This window comes from Polyodon spathula, chromosome 1, assembly GCF_017654505.1.
Source record: "Polyodon spathula isolate WHYD16114869_AA chromosome 1, ASM1765450v1, whole genome shotgun sequence".
NCBI classification, from domain to species: domain Eukaryota; kingdom Metazoa; phylum Chordata; class Actinopteri; order Acipenseriformes; family Polyodontidae; genus Polyodon; species Polyodon spathula.
The window spans coordinates 10713771-10735315 of NC_054534.1; the positions used below are offsets into that span (position 1 = coordinate 10713771).

Sequence of the window (21545 nt, forward strand, 5' to 3'; positions counted from 1 at the left end):
CATGTTGACTGTCTCCCAGGACCCTGTTACCATATAGGTAATTTTCCATTTTGGATCTTATTATAGTTTCCATAAGTTTGCATATAATAGAAGTCAGGCTTACTGGTCTGTAGATACCTGGTTCAGTTTTGTTTCCCTTTTTGTGGATCGGTATTACGTTTGCAATTTTCCAGTCTGTCGGTACAACCCCTGTGTCAAGAGACTGCTGCATGATCTTGGTTAGCGGTTTGTAAATTACTTCTTTCATTTCTTTGAGTACTACTGGGAGGATCTCATCCAGCCCAGGGGATTTGTTTATTTTAAGAGCTCCTAGTCCCTTTAACACTTCTGCCTCAGTTATGCTAAAGTTATTTAAAACTGGATAGGAACTGGATGACATGTGGGGCATGTTGTCAGTATCTTCCTTTGTAAAAACTTGTGAAAAGTAATCATTTAATATATTTGCTATTTTTTTTTTCTTCATCTACGATTTTGCCATTTGTATCTCTTAAATATTTAATCTCCTCTTTGAATGTTCTCTTGCTGTTGTAGTATTGGAAAAACATTTTGGAACTCGTTTTAGCTCCCTTAGCAATGTTCATTTCTATTTCTCTCTTGGCCTTTCTAACTTCCTTTTTGACTTGCGTTTGCAGTTCCGTGTACTCTTTCTGCGTACTTTCTTTTTGGTCCCTTTTTTAATGCTCTGTAAAGTGTCTTTTTTCGCTAAATATTTTTTTTAATTGATCTATTAAACCATTTTGGCAATTTAGTTTTACATTTAGATTTGTCTACTTTAGGGATGTAATTGTTTTGCGCCTCTAGTACTACATTTTTGAAGAATAACCATCCTTCTTCTATGGGTGTTTTCTCTATTTTACTCCAATCTACTTCTGTAAGTCTCTGTTTCATACCTTCATAGTTTGGCTTTTCTAAAATTGTAAACCTTAGCTTTAGTCATTACTTTGGGGGATTTTAAAAAACACTTCAAATGAGACCATGTTGTGGTCTGAGTTTGACAGTGGTTCTCTGACCTCTGTTTTAGTTATTCTGTCTTCATTATTTGAAAAGACTAAATCAAGGCATGCCTCCCCTCTAGTCAGTGCCTTGACAAATTGTGTTAGGAAGCAGTCATTTGTCATTTCCACCATTTCAATTTTTTTTTTTCAATTTCCATTCCAGGTTTAACATCTGGGCTTCAAGACTGTTTCTTATTTATAGCGCTACCCCTCCTCCTCTTCTGTCCTGCCTGTCTTTCCTATACAGTGTATTCCCACAAATATTATATTCATCCCCATCACTCTCAGACAACCAAGTTTCTGTAACACCTATCACATCATAGTTACTTGTTAGTGCAGTAGCTTCAAGTTCTAGAATTTTGTTTCTGATACTTCTAGCATTTAGATAAATACATTTAATGGTTGTCTTACCTGAGATGTTGTTCTTGTTTTAATGCGGTCTCCCTTCTGTTTTTTTGTTAATTTCTCCCCCCTTCCTTTCTAGTTTAAATGCTTCTGAACCTGCTCGAGGATCTTTTCTCCAAGTAGACTGGTTCCCTTGTTATTTAAGTGCAGTCTGTCCCATCTATACAGATAGTCCTCGTTCTAGAATGTGGTCCAATGATCAAGATAGGTGAAGCCTTCCCGTGTGCACCACGTCTTCAGCCATGCGTTTTGATTAATTATTTCCAGCTGTCCATATGGTCCTTTGCAAGGTGCGGGTAGTATACCAGAAAATACCACAGTTTTGGTTTTCTCTTTTAATTTCCTTCCTAGCTCTCTGAATTTGTTTTGCAGGGATTTTGGTCTGTCTCTTCCAATGTTGTTTGTACCAATGTGGACGACTACTACCGGGTCGTCTCCTGTTCGTTCTAGGAGCCTGTCCACGTTCTGAGTGATGTGCTTGACCGAGGCTCCCGGAAGGCAGCACACTCTTGTAGTAAGGGGGTCCAAACTGCGAATTGAACTTGCTGTGTTTCTCAATATGGAGTCCCCAACAATCATGACCTCCCTTCTTTTTGCTGTCTGGTCACCACTGTCAATAGGGTCCTGGATGTTGTTCCTTTCATTCTCTTGTTGTTGGTTTTGCTCATCAAAATTCTGAAATGACTCAAATTTGTTGGTTGTTTTAATTTCTAGTGGTTGTGTTTGATGAAGTTTCTTTTTTTCCCTGCTTCTGCCTACCTGAACCCAGCTGTTTTGACCTTCTGTCTCCCTGGTGGGAGATATGATTAACAGAAAATAAAAGGTGGAAATAAAACCAAACACGCACAAAGAACGTGTTGGCCAATCGAATAAACAATAATAAACAAAATCGCAGTGAACGAAACCAGCACGTATAGCAAGTAGTTTTGTTTTGTTTTGTTTTGTTTTGTTTTTAAATCCCCTCGCACATACTTACATCTCTCCTAACTCTTACACTCCACGTTGAAAGCAGACAGCTGCCGGCTTTTCTATTCTGGCCGAGGGGTTAACGAGCTATTAATTAAATTACCTTATTACCTCTTGGCCACAGTCTGCACGAGAGTAAATAAGGATGAGTGAGTGTCAGCTGATTAAACAGTCCCGCATCCTCACAAGGTTTTCAAAAATAAAAACAATAACCCGGCGGACGTCGTCTCTCTTGTCCGGCCAAACTACATAATAATAATAATAATAATAATAATAATAATAATAATGTTATTATTATGTAGTTTGGCCGGGCGGAGCGAGACGCTGTCCGCCGGGTTCTTTTTTTATTTATATATATATATATATATATATATATATATATATATATATATATATATATATATATATATATAAAAACAAAAAATAATAAACAAAGGGGCGGGACACTCCGCCACAGTTACCCACACTACCAAACTGCTGAGTTACTGAACAATACTGAAATGATGATAACATTAACTTTTTTACTTGTGAATAGCTCAGATCTCAAAGCTGTAAAAAAAAAAAGTATTTTTCACTCTGGAAACTTTGTAACCTTACAGGTGTACAATATTTAAATTTAGAAAAGTATTTTCAAAACATAGCCTGATAATTTCACAGTCCTCCTCATAAGCCTTGCAATTGATCTGTCTGTTTAAAACACTTCATCCCATCCAATTGAATGCACATTATTTATATTGTTAATAGACAAAAAAAAAAAAATCTCCTCAAACTGAAATAAATAACTGAAACAAAAATCTATCTTAAAATAAAAATTATTTCAGAAGTTAAGATTTTTTATAAAATGCTAACCACACTAAAAGCTTTTGTTTTATTAGGTACATCGACAAAACGTATTAGATAAATTAAATATCAATCAGTCCAGAGAATAAATATTTTGCAGTGTATCGTTGTAATAAATAGCATTTTGTATGTTCACTGTTACCAACACATATTCCCATTTTGACAAAGATGACATTGTGAATTATTCTCATATATGGGAACTAATATATATATATAGCCTCCATATGGTTTTTGTAATTTACACCAGCCAAACGTTGAATCCAACACGCTGCCAGCCCTGTATCTACTGAGTCCTGTTTTCTATCAGCACTTGTGACAGACGTGTCTTCCAGGCAGAGTATTACAAGTGCATGTGCCTGCCTTGTTAACAGCACCCACTCAGACAAGCACCTTGTCAGAACTGTATCAGCCAGCATCTGCTGAGGAAATATTGTATACCTGCAATACTGTACATGCTTTTCTTTCCAGTGAAAGCCTTTCCATTCCCCAATCTGAACTTGTTGTGGGATAAATGCTAGTCTCCTATGTTAGTTACTAGTTAAAAGCATGATTGAAATGAAAAATATTCTAGGAGCCCAGCTGGGTTGTTTTGCACTCAAAAGGTCCCTTTTTATTGGCAAGCCTTAGTTCTCAAATCTACGCCTCAGTTCATAAAGGGGAGGTTTCCTGTCGGGTGCTAAAGAATTCCTTTACAATTATATTGGGCTGTAAATATTGAGGCTCAGACCAAAATAAGTGTCCAGCTGTCTGTCCCAAAGACGAGCCACTGTATATCACGACACGATTCAGAGCAGTGTCCTGTTGTGAATGGAATGCACCTCTCCAGCAAAGAAGACCAAAGAAACAGTGAAAGCAATGTTTAAAAGGATAGGGCTTCATGTTTTATAAATATTGAACACTTGCACAGCACATATTTGGGCCTGCCCCTGACAGAGTTTGCTGTTTTTCCTGTTGAACTGCAGACAGCTCCCGCTGTTTTTTTCCTCTTCTTCCTCAACCAGTGCGGTTCAGCTAACTTGGGGCCATTCTTGGAGACGACTGAAATGAAGCAATGGTATTGTGTCAGCATTGCTTGTAAAAACAAACCATCAAGGGCAAGATAACAGGACCCCGAGTCTCAAGTACCTGAAATAGAGTGCTTGAGGAATGTCATTCAAGAGGGAGCCTTGTTTACCATTGTAAACATGGGACTATGCTTTTAAACACTTACAATACCTGCTGGGTACATGACATCGGTGGTGTAGTAAATCCAGAACCACCCACACAACAGGCAAGCTAAGACACATGACTCACATTAGGAACCTCTTCTATTACAATCTACTTCTTTAAGAAGGTTCAAAAGATGACAGCAATGACAGCAACAGCTCATCAACTTTGAAAGGGGACACAAACACAAACGAAGCCACTGACACAACAGACACGCACATAAAGTAAAGCATTCTGACAAGATGGAGGAAGACACTTTGTGGAAACACTTGGAGTAATGAGATGCTTTACCTATTATATGTGTTACTAGAAGTCCAGTATACAATTAAAATGTGAATTTGTAAATTCTTGTTTAAGAAAATCAGTATTTTAGTGGTGTTCCGGTACCTTCAGATTTAGGACGAAGCTGCATGACTTACGAATTTCTGATAAGCTGAATTTTTTGCTGGCCCTTTGAACTTTGTATGAACGAGAACTGACTTGAATGTCACATTTGAATGTATTTGTTATGACTTTGGTTCATTAACCCTTTTGAGGGTCACTGATACACTGGCTTCCAGCTCACATTGCCCTTACACTGGTACAAGCCATGCTGTTGTCAAGTCCACAAGGGGATGATGTCTGCTTAGACACATCACTGTTTTCATTGCTCTTGTCTGCCTCTCCACAAGGCATGCAATTATTATTGATACCTTCTTTGAATGCAGAGTAACAGCTCTCTGGGTTTCCTCAAACAAGTGTTACCAGACTGAATAATATATTATTGAAATGTTTTCAACAACCTTCAAATGACCTCAGTACAAGGTGTGCCTGGTTATTATTATTATTATTATTATTATTATACAAAAAAGGGCCTGTCCCTACAACCCGAGGCAGACTACCAGGGAACTGGTGCAACTGAAGCGAGTATTACAGTGTTGTTAAGAGAACCTATAAATACTTCCAGGCAATCGTGTGTTTTTAGTTCTTGATGGGATAAAGGGATTAAGCTGAGCCCAACTCTCCCCCCTCCCTCCTCCAGTTTAGTGCTACCATATGACTCCATGTACACTAGAACAGTTTGGGGCAGTTCAGGCTTTTCAACTCATATCCCAGTGCATTCTGGGAAGTTTAGTCCTGCTGTGAAAGGTACCCGAGACAGGTAAAACGTACCTGAATGCATTGTGATGAGAGTTGAAAAGCCTCCTTCTGCTTTTATGAGTACAGTTTTTTACAACCCAACAGTCGCAGATGTTTAATAGCTGACTGCACTAGTGCAACTGGATCTGCTCATTGTATCCACTGTGTCCCTTAAGGATCACTGCCCCAAGAGAATGCCACATGAGGTCTCCAGAGACTCTTACATGCCATGTTCTTCTTGTGTTTGTATCCTTGATTGACTTTACTAACAAGCCTTGAGCTGCCACCTGACAATCTTAATTTTAATCTTAAATCACTGCTCATTTAATAGCCAACCAACATCAGTTGGTGTGATTGAGACTCTGGTCTCTCATCCTGTTATTGTAATTGATTGGAGTGAAGTTATTAATCCCCATTAAGATGTGTTTATCCTACATTTCTCTTTAACCTTGGTGATGAAAAATGTGTTTACAAAACGGATGGTAGTTCTCCTCACGACAATCTGACTTCATTTAGGTTTAAAAGGTGCACATTTAGAAGAATCTTATGATCCATTGCTGGCATTAGGGGTTTAAATCTTCATCAACCACCATACTTTTTTTGTTTTCATTCAGATCAACATTTCGGAATTTAATTTGCTTATCTTTATCAGGATAAAGACAAGTTTGGAACATTCTCTTTGTTTTACACACAAAGAACCTTCCACAATAATAATAATAATAATAAAACTACAATCACTGCTGTTAATAAATATCTCATAAATCAACATTTATTTATACACACATCATTTTAGTTCCTGGTAAACAGCAATAAATCTCACATTGAATTGTTTCTACATTGTTTGTGCACATCTTTCACTATTTCTTATTGGTACCCCAAATTTTTTTTCCCAACATTATTTCACATTCGACCTGGTTTTCTGAGGCACTCGGAGCTTGCTGGGAACACACTGGTTCACTGTCTTGAACCAGACGGAAGGTGAGTCGGAGGTAGAAGAGGTGAAGTCAGCTGCACGGCACAGGCTGGACTCTGTTGTGACTGGTTGTTGCTGAATGCTTGGTGATTGTACTTGCCTGGCTTCAAGCTTGTTTCCACGAGCACGGACTGACCGCGGGTTCTCTTGCATTGCTCCTGAACTGGCATTGATAAACTACCTGAGTTGAGTGAAAAGGCATGTTGGCGGTTCTTTCCCAGCAAGCCTTGCGGATAAGGTCGTAATTTGTTTACAAAACCGAGAGAATAAGCACTATTGCTTTGCTTCCAACAATCCTAACAACTCTTGGGAGCTTTCTGTTACAAGAGTATTAAAGCATGGAGAAACCTGCTCACCACTGAGGTGGGTTACATGTTTACACCCACTCCTCACTTGATTGGTCAGTGCTGTGCACTTCCACCAATCCTGCTTTGGGAAAGGTTCTGACAAAAAACAGGAGCAGCTCGGACTGGCAGCCAATGCAGGTCGGCTGAATGAACATGGAAACGCAGTATCAGGGGCAGTTGGGTTTTCAACCCAGATTTGAGTTGTGCTTGGGAATGAGTTATTAGTCTTTTCTTCTACCCTCCTTCATGGGTGCCTCTTCATTTTATTTATGTTTGTAGAATATATTTTCCTGTCTGAATGATTGCTTTTGCTAAACATTTTAATTTGGCAAACATTTAAGAAGGGCCAGATGACATGATCAGGGTAAATAGGATAAAATTACAATAAACGTCTTTTTCCAAACCTTTATCTTTCTTTCATTACATATGGTAGGTTTTCCTTAGAAACAGCATGAAATCGTAGGGGGAAACTGTACAGGCAGCATACACTTTCCAGGTCCCTAGCCAAAAATGACAGATTGTACATATTATTTATTAAATCAAATTAATAGTGTTCTATGTGCAGTCAGGTCTACAACTCTTAGGGAGTTAATGGAATGGCAGATTTTGCACGATATAAAATAAACGGGGTTGCACTGCTATGTGAACTATGGGGTTATAAACAAATGAGCCTAAATAAAAACAACCCATATATTCGCTTATTTGAGTAAGGGTTATCATTAATTAAATACCGAGTTTTTGTTGGCAGATTGAAAACAAAGCGATCCTTTCCTCCCTTACTCCTCCACGGTCACACTGCAGGTGCAGATGGTTTAACTTTTGGAGATTTAAAAATAATTGGCATTTAAATGTAGAACTGCAAACGTCAAGTGCCAATAAATGAAAGATATTTAAGGTAACAAAATAATCCTAAAAACAGTCCCTGTTGTGCCCTTTCATCTGAACCAAAAACACATTGGAAATGTGAAAAGTTATCAAAAGTGCCCAGCCATTTAAAGTGGAGATATCAAAAACACAAGCCAAGCCAAGAAACCATTGGGGCAACCTTGCCCAGCACAAAGCAAATAGGCACAACTGTAAAACCAATGGGGGCCAAGGTTACCCCAATTGTTTCTTCTAACTTGTATCAAAAACACAATCTAAATTAGAAAAAACAAATGTTAAGAAAATTAACTGTTTTCAATAACCTTCTCCTCCATTAATCTCCTCCATTGTAATTATAGAAGGTTCCATTTACCTTAGGATTCCACCTCATTTGACGATCGAATCTCAAATTTTATTAAAAGTGAAAGGGGAACCAATGACAAAATCAACAGATTCAAACTTTGAAAATGAGGTTTTATGGGGCTCCCGAGTGGCGCATCCAGCAAAGGTGCTCCACGTGGATGTGCCCTATAGCCTGGGGATCGCAGATTTGAGTCCAGGCTATATCACAGCCGACCGTAACCAGGAGTTCCTAGGGGGTGGCGCACAATTACCTCTTGGGTAGGGAGGGCTTAGGTAGGGAAATCCACGGATCACCGCGCATCAGCGAACCCTGTGGCCGATAGGGCGTCTGTGGTTCTGCAGTGCAGCCTCCAGATCTGTGTTGTCCTCTGGCACTATAGGTCTGGTGGCCTCACTGTGGTTCCACAGTGCGAAAAATGGTTGGCAGGAGCACGTTTCCGAGGATAATAATTGGGCACACTAAACTGGGGAGAAAACCGGGACAAAAAACTGGAGAGGACTAAATTTATTTTAAAAAATTTAAAAAAAGAAAATGAGGTTTTACCAAAAAAACATCTGCCTGCAAATCATGTTCTTACTTGAAATATCCTTAACACATAAATTGCTTATGTGGTGTTTTTTCTCATGTATTGTCCTGTTTATGAAGGTAATAAGCGGTGAAAGAATAGACAGCACCTTCTCGGTTATTTCGCAGCATTTAAAAACCGCTCACAGCTACACGTTGCTATTCAGCCTTTGTCTTTTTTTTTTTTTACTACTAGACTGTTAAACTACTAGACTTTGCACCAATCACTTTAAGCTAGTTTAACCATCAGTACTGGTTTGTAAATGCATGGACTGTTTTATTAGATAAAAGAAGCACTTACCATAACAGTGTGAAATTGGTGGGGGTAACCATGGGCATTAATAAAAACATAAATGAAGGTAGAGTTTCCAGTACAGCAGCCAGGGGAAGTTTCTGTTTTCTAAGCATCATTACATTGTAAAGACTGTGCCTGCTTTGTGCCAATTCCCAGCTCTGTGTAGAGGAGACTTCCCAACCTACAAGTACTTACCAAGTTAAAATCAAATGTGTAACAAAGTCTACGATACCCATCACTGACAAATCACTGAAAACTCAGGTCCGTTGCATTGCTATGGCAATGTATGCAGAAGTCAAGCCCAGTATCATTTCCTCACTAATATAAATGTTTGAAACAGCTTTTCAGCAGTAGCTGCATTAACCTGTTGTTTTCCATATCTCTTCAGTATTGTTCAGTAAATTCATCACTTTAATACCCAGACATTAAACAGTGATGAGCCCTTCCACATCATTTAAGCCTGACACTGTACATTTCACATTTTAATTTGCACAGTGGCAGTCCATAATTACCCTATGATAACCATTACTTGAGCAAACAGGCAGGCTCCTTCACAGAGTAGCACCTCACACTTAAAAAGGTTAATGACAGGGGGATACATGAAGGTACTGTAATTGCCAATGCTGTTCTATTAGAACGGTTATGAAATTCTTACAGAATGACAAAGCACATCACAGCTTTGGGCAGCATATCCTGCAACAGTACACAAAAACACATGGAGTTGGTTCAGGTGAACTGGAGATTGTACCACCTGAGGCCAGGAATAGTTCACAGCTGTGTGATAGTAATGTGGTGAGCCCAGGATTACATTTGCTTGTGTTTTATACTTCTATTAAGAATATGCAGAGAAGTTGCTGCTTCCAGGTACCTAATCGTTAATCATGGGTTGTGTTTAAACTCTCTCCAGTCGTCGATCTGCAATCAGACCATGTGATCTGCAGTAAAGGTACCATTGCGTTGCATTACAAGTATTTACATATCATGAATTATTGTAAAAAAAAAAAAAAAAAAAAACTATTGAAGAACTAAAAGATTCTCCTTGTATTAAAAAAGGGGGATAATTAATAATATGTTTATAGAAATAAGGCGCTAGGAAATAGGTTTTAATGAATTTGCTAGCACTGCTTGTATGATCTCGGAATGTGATGATTTGTGATCCTCTCAAGGATTCTTACCTTACACTGACCTCTAATGGTCATTTTAAGATTGGTGCAATTTTCAGATGTTCACATGCCAGTGTTATTACAATGGTACAGACCAAAATAATCTGCTAAAGCACTGTAGTACTGAACACTGCACAATACATGTTACAAACATGTGCATGGTCCAGTGTTGAAAGTTTCTCTGATTTGGACTACTGTTGCTTGTCACAATAAGTTGTCTTTAGGATTAAACCACCATGACCTGAATGAGAGTGCAATGCTTCTGCAAATTCTATATATATATATATATATATATATATATATATATATATATATATATATATATATATATATATATATATATAACACACACATATGCACACATTTCCACTGTTCTGCTTCAGCCCATGTCTATGTACACGCATTTGAATTTCCATGCTTGGTTACCATGTGTGATAAAGAAAGATAAATATCACATGATTGTAAATCCTGCACCTGAATGCTTCAGTGTCAGTTTTTTTTTTTTTTAATGAAACTGTTTAGCTAGTCTGGTGCAGTTCAAATAAGGTACAGCCAATTTTACAGCCCTGAACACACAGCGACAGCAGCATACACTGCACAGCAAGAGTCATCTGGTGGCAAGAAGGAGGGCATGTCTCTTCACATATTTCAATATTATTTAATCAACTACCTGAATTGATCAGACAACAAAGGGGCTGAACATTGTGGATGGTTAAAATGGGAGGTTTTGTTTAAAAAACAGAACTCTTCAGTACAGGTGGTTGTAAAAAGTAGGTTTTTCTGTAGTTTTACACACTGTATTCCCACCCTTCCAAATACGTTCATGCGGTTATACAAACTGTGAAAGACTATCACAGCATGTAGTTATAAACAGGCACTGAAACAGTTAAAGTTCACAGAACTGACATGGGAGTTGAAAGAAATACTGCAGTAAAATGGTTCCTTTTTACTAAAACAGAACTGATTATGGAAGTTAGAAAACCAAAGAATACAGCTGTGTGCCAAACACTAAGACAGTAACTCCAAGGGCAAAGATCTTTATTATCCAGAACCCAAGTAAAATGAACCCAATAATCTTAGATATTTGATAGAAATGGCCAGCTAATGGTGTGTAACAGGGGTGTCCAATCATGATCCTTTGTCAACAATGTGTTGGTCAAATATTAAAAAGTGGGCGTCTGCAAATAACGACTATTTTTTTGCATGTATTATTTCCTACCTGTCACGTGGAATCATTGTCATTGGATGTTCATCTCCCAATATCCAGCATGCTTTTGGTCACGTGACTAGTCAGCTTCTATGACAGATAGGGAAAATTTAGGAAATGATAAAATTTGGGCTGAAAAGAAAACACGGTTGATTTATTGAGACGATTTCAAATGGCAGTTTTACTGCGGTCAGTCAGATAAGTACAAACTATTGCTATTAGTGAATTATTATTTAAACAGAATATTGATTTTTTTTAATTAACGTGATACTGTACTTGGAATAAAGTCAGTTTGGCAAAGCCTTTTTTCATTACAAGCAGAACATACAAACAAGATCAACACATGATAATAAGCAACTAATCTATTAAAGCAATACTGAAAAATAAAGCGTTTTGCTGGACACACTACTACAATCGTTATGACGAGTAACTAATTAATAGTGTAAAAACTGTAAATTAATAAGGATTATTAATTTAAGACTTACCATTTAAAAGTCTGTTTAGTGGTTTCACAGGAAAAAAACAGACCTAACTTACGCCAATTTTTCTATTAACTTGTTTCTCAGTTGTGATTGAGATACACAAATGGATTAGCAGGTATCAGTTGCATTTAAGGAGTAGAAAAACCAATGTAAAATACCTATTTATAGACATATATGCGGTAATTTACAGAAAGCTAGTTATTTTAAAATGCTCAGAGCCTTTGCACGTAACGCACTTCCACCAAGATGGCCGACTTCCTGTTTTCTCCTGTTGTCAAATTTAAACTATATATTTGTAAAAGTTTAAACGTGTATTAAAGTAAACGTAATCTAGCACCCCTGATTACCATCCATTAGTGCAAGTGTGACACACACAAGCACACATGGATGGATGAACGAACGGAGCCCCTACTTATCCTCAAAGTACTTAACTATAACATTTTAAAAGTAACTTTAACTCTGCAACTATTTAAGAACTGAAAAAAAGGTCTAATTAAGTAAATTATCAGTTCACTTAAGGGTCTAGATAAGTAACCGAGCTCAGTTGGAATGAAAACCAGCAGACACGGGGTCCCCAGGACCAGGATTGGGAACCACTGATTTAGAGGACAGATCTCAAACCCTAGTGCACTAGCGCAGACACTTTCAACAGATCTTTAGAACAGACTTTGAAGTTATAAGTGTAAAAAGTTGTTATGATGTTAACAATGAAAAGAAAATGTACAGGTATGTTAATTAAGAATATATTTTTCGGAACCCCACTACTTGCTCTTTAAGAATGTCCAAACCAAGCCTTTGGATAAGTTTGACATGGGAGCCTTCCAACAAAAAGTGAGACATGAATTCAAGCTTTAAACAGCTTTTATTGTACATTAAGAACCACTGTGCTCACAAAAAAAAAAGAAAAAGAAAAAAAATTCAGAAGTACCAACCTGTCTTGCTTTTCACACGTTTGGATGCACATGCATAGAAAGTTACAAAGAATACTTAACTGCAAATATACACACTTTAGTTTAAAAAAAAGTCTAAGTTTTTGTTTGTTTTTTAATTGTCATTTAGAAAACATATGCCAGTGTAAAAGTTTGTGGTTAATAAGATCTACAAAAAGAAAAGCAAGCTCAATTTCTCAACAGCGTCCACTAGATTTTCTTCACAGCATCATCAATTTCAGAAATCTGATCTTTGAGCTGGTTCCACTGCTCTGGGTTTAAAGAAATTCCTGAAATAACAAGGACACATTTCTCATGAAAAGGGATAGCAAAGGCCTAAACCATTTATGCAAATGCATGTTTATTGAGTGCTCAATTTTTCAACGTTTTGCCGTGTTACGAGCAGGGTGGAATCTGGGTGGGATATGAATTACATGTAAAAGGTATGCAGTTTGGGATTAGTTAGGCATGGAGAACGCTTCTGCCCAGTCACCCAGTAGCTATAAGAGAACGTGACTGGGTGGCAAGCAGTTTTGAATGATGTCTAATGAAATTATTCAAATTGATTCTCCAGCTGCAAGCCCAAGGCAGACTTTCTAAAATGTTATTAGCGTGTAATTGGTTAAGAAGTCTTTTCAAAGAAGGTTAAGGCAAGAGTCTTAATAAAAGCAAACATTTAAAGAAACCATCAAAAAGAATGCACACAAAACAGTTGACGTATAGTTATATTTTCACTATTATTGGTGTATAGGTACATTTTCATTATTTATTGGTATATAGGTACATGTTCATTATTCTGTGTGTACAGGTATATGTTCATTATTCTTGTTTGAAGCATAAAGTTTAGTTATTTGGGTTCAATAGTGCACATTATAAAGGTCAACGGGCTTTTGTGTAGTAGAAAATCATTTTTAATTTTTTTTAGCCCTTTGCAGTCCATTTATTCAGCGATTGTCAGGCGCGTCAGGTCCAATTTATTTTCATGTGCGCTGTTTATTTTAAACGTGCTGTTTAAAAAAAAAATTTTCCCCCAGAGTAAAACAGGCTTAAAAGGCACTGAATCGCAAAAGGACACTCAGTACTGTATCTCCAGCCAAGCCCCACCCCTTGTTCGCTGTATTTTTCACATACCTCTTTATAGATGTGAATACTGATTGCTCATTTTACCACCAAACTTCTCAATAATGCGATTCAAGTCATTATTTTATTTCTGTAATATCAAATAAAAGCTCTGTAAATGTCTGTGATTTTCTTCGCGCGCTGGATGCAGAAGCAGCTAGTTCCTTTGTTGCGTCCGTGTTATCTCTGTAGTGGATAGGGCTATGAGATATTCCCTTTTTTTCGGTTTCATTCAGCTCCTATCGGTCTCACTCGGCCATTGAAAGGTTTTCTCTGCTTTTTCCAGAGAAAAAAAGACTGGAGACCTGTGCTTTACGTCAGGGTCCGACATCGGGCTGGAAAGGGAAAATTGTAATGTCGGACCTGGTCCGACATTGGACTGCAAAGGGTTAAAGGTTAGGGGTTTATTTTCCATTAGCCATGAACCAATAAACCTAAGAATGATTTTGAACAGCCCTTAAAACAATCCATAAAGTAACACAAGAGTTAACTTGCTCAAATTAATTAGCACGAAATGATGTTTCTCAATATGGCTTCCATATTTTGGTCAGTAAAGCACAACAGCATGTTATGCAGGATGCTTACTGCTGACTAAGCAAAAGAAAGCTACACACTGCAATGAAAGCATTTGCGTCCATTAGAAACTTCCCCAGAAAACAACATGTAAACAATACTTAAAACTTCAGTTTCTTTTACCTTTTCTTCCAGGTTTCATCTCGCCTTCTTGGTCCATCCAGTATTCTCTGATGTCTATCAGGACTTTGCCTTTAAATTCCCGGACACTGACATACCTCATCTTCCCAATCTGTGGGATTAATAACAGTCAGTCTCTTTCTCTACTAGCATGATACTGTACAGAAAACAACACTGTAATACACGCCGTGTATAACCCACAAGTACAAATAGCTACACTGTTTAAACATGACTGACGTGAAGGAGCACACAGGGTTACGCACAGGTTTTCAGAAATCAATCAAACTGATGTACTGTAGAATACAATGGATTGTGAGCATTTTCTTTATTAAAGAAAAAAAACAATCTAGCACCCCTAACATTGATATTATAACAGTCAATAAAGAACCCCCCCCCCCCCCATATAACTGACACAACAAATCATAGGATACTCCTTGTAGCTTCTTTAAAAAAGCTCAAAAAAAAACAAACAAAAAACCAATAGTAACTATTAAGTTGACAAAAAAAAAATGTTGACAGTTTTATGGCATTAATTATGCAAGGAGCAATTGACTACTATTGTGAAACTGCTTTATTAAACAAATACACACATGCAAATGCCAATGTAGAGGCTACTAAAACTATTAAGCAATCACTCCTGTTTTTCTTTGCTGAAAATTGTGGGTCAATTCTTATAATATTCAGAACACTTCTCTTGCACATTCTTACTCTTGCACTGTAAAACTGCTGACTTCTGCTGGTTGCACAGTGGCTCCTGCATCATGCAACACTGGCTGTGGAATTTGCCACTGATGTTTTCCCTGGGTGCAATGGTCATGGAGTTGCTGTATCTGCAGTTGCAGGACTGCAATGAGAACCGCAGCAGCAGAAACCACTACTGTTGGGGTTAACAACAAAAAGGAAAGGTGTCCAGGGGTTTACGGACTGCCAAGAACAGGAGGCTGTTTACGCAGGTTCTACTCCCTGGACAATGCCAGAGAATGGGGCGCTGGTAAAGGGGGTTGAAGTGGTACCTGAAACATGTTGTCATCCTTTTCATTGCTGCTCTTGGAGGAAGCTCCTCCCCCAGCTCTGGAACTCTCACCACTCTTCTGCCTCTTTGATGGCTTCTCTGGGGCAGATGGCTTCTTCCTCTTTGCCTATGGAAACAATACACACAGATACAGTCAGTGCCCCACATAAGCTGTACACAGGGGATTTTACGCACTGAAAACACATGAGTTATGTATGGGGGGGGGGGGGGGGGGGGGGGACAATCAGCGTGAAAAAGGGTTCATAAGAAAATCCAAGATACTGTATTGAACCACAATTGGGAGAAATCTTGGCACTAATTGGCTGAAAATGTTTGTGTAAATCATGAACCAAGTACAGCTCTGTATCACCCTATACAATTAACAAATTTTGCTTCATAGTCGAATGAAACCTGCTGAATAATGTTACGTTAACATATTGAACTACATACTGCTTTGTTGTTTTCCATATACTTAACGAAAAACTGACAATTGAAAAAAATGTGACATTTCAAAATCTAACATGAAATATTGTACTACTATTATGGCTTTCAGTAGATTTTTGCAATATAATTTTGTAGTTTCTTTGATTACATGATATTAAATAAAATACCTAAATTATGATATATATATATATATATATATATATATATATATATATATATATATATATATATATATATATATATAAAGACCTGGGATAAATAGTTATAAATATGGTTTGTGAAAAGTAACTTATTTGAAAATAAGTAAATACAAATTGTAAATAATTAAATACAGATTACAGAAAGCAATTATTATTTGAAAATATTTAATATGGGTAAAGTAGTTGAAATACTTTAAACTCTTCATCAATATGTAACTGTAACATACAGCAGCCTAATTATGATCCTGCATTCCAAGCAGGTTAAGCTTTGTCCTTGTTAAACACTCAATTATCTTTTGGAAACTGCTCTATTTCAATTAGATTTTATTTGATCAATTAACTGAAATATTTGAAAACAATTGCATCTTTAACTTCTGGTTTAATTACCTGTTTTGAAGTTACTGAATTGAACATGTTAAGCATTTTCCTCGTTAGAAATCTTCCTCAACCACCATGTGGTAATTGTAAAACTTGGTACATAATTATACATTTAGGGTAATAATTAGGTTTTACCTTTTGATTATTCATTAACTACTTGGGAATAGCTGAAGATTTTTTTCCCCCCCAAATAACTTACATATATTATTTTCAAATAAGTGACTGTGCAATTAATATTTGAATATTTAAAAACAAAATTGATAAACACCAAATATTTCAACTATTTGAAATAGCTGGTGTTTACAAATAAAATATTAAATACAACTATATTTGTCCCTGGTCTGAGATTATAACAGAGTTTAACAGAACAGTTCCTTGGATTCCCCTAAATGTTGTAGACACCACAAATTGCTCAGATTAAAACACAATCTGAAATATAATACAGACTTTCATTTAATTTTTTGACTTGCTGGATTCCAGACTGACAAACACAGAGAAATCCTATAGGCTAGTTTAGCCGTCACTCATCCACTGTTTAAATGACGTAACCGATACACCATTCACACATTGAGAGATGAAATCCTCCACACACTTAATACAATTTTTGAAGCGTGAAATATGGGAAAGACTGTATGAAATATGGGATGAGGTATGCCATAGCACTGAAGGGGTTAATTATGGATCAATCCTAAAATTCGAGGTGCAACCATAGCTGTACATGAAATTCAGTATAGCTGTGATAACTCTATTCAATGCTGTGTCTTCAGTTAACGGCAATGCAAAAACATTTTACATTTACTTTCAGGTTGAGTTCCAAATGACTGAAAAGCAATAACGACCATTATATCTTATATCTTGAAATCCTCAAATCTTCAATAATGTACACACGTGTTTGTTATTGCTTAACTAAAAGATGAATGCTTTGACTAATAAAGAACATTTCCTGACTTTTTTTTTTTTTTTTTATAAACAATTGAAGGGTAAATAGCTTCAAATGTCATTTGACTTTGTGTTTGCCTTTTCCTTGTCATGGTGCTTACAATTATGGAGAGGTTCTGGGTTCTGTTGCTCCAGTATTTGATTAAAATGCTTTTTCTCTGTATCAGAATCCACCTAGCATTATCTGTGCCTGTGGAATCCTAGCTGCCGACTGCTTTTTAGGACTTCCTGTTTCTTAGGAAATGTTATACGGCTGCGACCTTTTCAACTCTGCTGGCTCAATACGATACAATTCACATTTCTGAAGCGCCTTTCATCACAAGGATCCAAAGCGCAACAGTAATAGTATGAACACGGTATTAGACATTGCATAATACAACCCAGAGCTGCTTAGAATGATTCAAAACACTAGAATAAAAGGAAAGCATGAAAAATAATAAAGTTCTCGGTGTAAAGAACCATACCTTCTTATCCACTTCACTGTCTGAATCAGAGTCAGAAGAGGAACTGGACAGAACTTCCTTTGATTTTGGCATTCTGTACGTAAAGGAAACAATTAAAAGCACTGGCCTAGGTTATTAAGACAGTCAACAGCACAAACACAACACTTCTCCCTACCTCTGGTAGGGAAAATGGCCACCAGAACAGAACTGTCGTTGGAAGCGACTGTCTTCTGAATGGATTAACTTGAGGTGAGGGAACACTATGCCACTTTGTGGCTTGGAATTTGGGTTCAGGAGACTAGGTTGCAAGCCACTGCATGGCACACCAGGGGAGACCTGAGGTTTGATACAGCACAGTTGCCTCAAACTAGGTCTCCCAGTCTCCTGCTACCAGGTTTCCGGCCACTGCTCCAGAGTGGCTTCGTGCTCCCTAGGCTTTAAAGCTTTGTAAAGGGCCCCAATTGAAATGAAATCAGCAGGTGGCTCCAGGGTCACTCTTTCAGAAGGTGATGGGATTATAATCAGGGCTTGTGTATTTGTTTTCACTGAACCCAGTGATGTAGTCATTGTATAAGGAACTTGAAAAATAATGAATTTTGAAATGTGGAACACTAGCACGTGACTTTCTGACAGTGGTGTGTAGATATGGTTTATGCAAGTTATGGATATTTCATAATACCCCTACAATAAGAATAAAGCTGGATCAAGTGTATTGTATCTTACCCTAGACTGAAAATCCAATTCTGTACTAACGGCCACCATGCGTCTTGGACGCTGTATTAAAACTGTACAGCTTTGCTCAGGTTATAATAATAATTGCCAACTCACAGGAGTCCCCACTTGAGACATAATTAATTTTTTTTTTCAAGGGTAACGTTTACCTGAAATTATTATAATTGTTATTTTTTTTAATTGTATTATTTGCCAATTTGTACTCTTTATTACAGAATTGGAAGAATTAGGTTATTTTTTTCTTAAGGCCTTTTTTGTCTTTTAAATGGATCATTTAATTTTCTACCTTTCTTACTTTTTTGCAAGCCCCAAAATCCTTTGTTTTGCACGGAACCTTAAATTAATTTCATTACAGAAAGCGTTTCAAACCAACGAATAAAACGCCATGATAAAACCATCATCAACACCCTGCAAGCCCGTTTTTCGTTTAATTACTTCTACAGCATTAGTAATTAATCACATTTGCGTCTGGGTGCGTAAGAAACCATCCAGTATTGGTGCAGTACTAACACCCGGCTACAGTCAGTGTTCGAGAGAGCGCATCATTTCTTTACGACTTCGGGCCTGTGCTTGTCTTTCATTGTAGCTACCTGTACTCCTAACCGAGGGGAAGCCTCGTTTATTTATCCTAGCCGGTGTACTGAAATGAATACTGCTGGGTCGATATCGCGCAGAACAAAACTGATTACTTACCTACAGCAGTACTAGCTGATTTGAATATTGCTGGTACTGATCTTAATGTCAGGCGGGAAGTTGCAGCTGTATGTAGTCAACTCGCAGTTGCTAACCTACTTTGCAGCTATTGGACTGCACCGTCATGCGGTCATCGTATTGGCTTGTGGGAATTGGAGTTTTGTTAAACAAGGGCTGCTAAACTGAGGGAAAAGCGAAGCCACTTTGTGTCTTGAAACTGGTTTCAGGAAACTTGCTAATGATATCACAAATTAATAAATATATCACAATCTGGGTCTTTATGGAGGCTCTGTCTGTCCATCTTACTGTTGATCACTCTGCATGTTTAAATATACCATATCTATAGAACCGTTTCTCCAATGACTATGACATTTGAAAAGGAAATGATTTAGCTATTGCACGTGTCATAGTAGTTTATATCTTTACATAAACGTACATTTCTACATAAACATGCAGTTGATGCATACAGGCCACCGTGCTAAGCGTGTTCATGTTCCTGACGGCTCTCATTATAAACGTACATCCAAGTGGGGGTAGGGGGATGGGAATCATCCTGGGAGTGGTATTGCGCCTGTTGTGAATTCTAACACTATAAATAATGTGTTCTAAAGAGTGTCCTTGTTAAGTTCCATCACAGTTGGCTATATGGTTCTCCATACTGGCATACAGACAGTCACACAGACCGATTATAAACCCCAAGAGCATCATACACTTAATAGCTTATGCTAAAGAATGCTCTATCAAGTTTCATCTTATTTGGACAAGTGGTTCTCTAGCTATATGCAGAGCTCTAAGGCACAATGCGGTGTGCGTGTGTAGGCTCCATTCATTGCCTACACCTGCCTACACTATAACCTGTCACTATGGGTTATGAATCTCCTGCTGGGGACCATTGTTCCCAAACTCTTCCCTGCTGCACACGCCTGCTAGTTATTTTTATTTGAATGCATGATATCTGGTACCATAAAGATGTGTGTGCATGTCCTCAGGCAGTGGTGGACTCAACACAAGTGGAAGTGAAATTGTCCCCACCCCTTCAACACCTTTCCTTTCCTAAACCAACCAGCTGCTTCCTTTAAAGACTGACATGCTTTGCAGCCAATGCCGTACAGTATGTGTAACACCCACTGAGCCTGTCAGGGTAATAGGTTTGGTTCCAGTCACCCAGGTTCTTTTACTGCAAGAGAGCAGATTAGCCTGACAGGGCAAGTACCCAGGAGAGTGTAACGCACACACAACACAAACACACACACACACACACACACACACACACACACACACACACACACACACACACACACACACACACACACACACACACACACACACATGCACGTGCGCGCACACACACACACACACACACAACCCTTGAGTTATGTTTCGAGTTTAGAGAACTGCTTGTCCCATTCTCATGAAGCTTGCAAGTGTATTCTTTTACACACATTACTGGACACATGGAGGCTGTTTTTGGTCTGTATTCTATTGCTATGGACCAAAGTTTTGTATCCCCTATTATATTATCATTGTGAATTCTTAATCTATACTATTTTGTACACACTATCAGCATGATTTTCAAAAGGGGCAAAATAAGCACTAGGTCACAAAATTATTTTTAAAGGCTGATTAATGTAACCACATCACTTGATTTACACTGAACAAAAATATAAACGCAACATGCAACAATTTCAAAGATTTTACTGAGTTACAGTTCATATAAGGAAATCAGTCAATTGAAATAAATTAATTAGGCCCTAATCTATGGATTTCACATGACCGGGGATACCTTAAAAAAAAAAAGGTAGGGGCATGGATCAGAAAACCAGTCAGTATCTGATGTGACCACTGTTTGCCTCATGCAGCGCGACACATCTCCTTCGCATAAAGTTGATCAGACTGTTGATTGTGGCCTGTGGAATGTTGTCCCACTCCTCTTCAATGGCTGTACGAAGTTGCTGGATATTGGCGGGAACTGGAACACGCTGTAGTACACGTTGATCCACAGCATCCCAAACATGTTCAATGGGTGACATGTCTGGTGAGTATGCAGGCCAGGAATTGTGTACAGATCGTTGCGACATGGGGCCGTGCATTATCATGCTGAAACATGAGGTGATGACGGTGGATGAATGGCATGACAATGAGCCTCAGGATCACATTACGGTATCACTGTGCA

General features: G+C 37.9%; 1 protein-coding gene across 1 annotated transcript; it reads right to left on the reverse strand.

Moving 5' to 3' along the window:
- Window positions 1-12633: 12633 nt before the first annotated feature.
- On the reverse strand, window positions 12634-19480 carry LOC121314075 (activated RNA polymerase II transcriptional coactivator p15-like). Its single transcript, XM_041246902.1, has 5 exons — window positions 19373-19480; window positions 17969-18041; window positions 15545-15670; window positions 14535-14643; window positions 12634-13009 (listed from the first exon to the last, which is right to left on the reverse strand). The coding sequence occupies exons 2-5, from the start codon at window positions 18038-18040 to the stop codon at window positions 12930-12932; spliced, it is 387 nt and encodes a 128-aa protein (XP_041102836.1). The 5' UTR covers window position 18041; window positions 19373-19480; the 3' UTR covers window positions 12634-12929.
- Between the last annotated feature and the right edge of the window lie 2065 nt (window positions 19481-21545).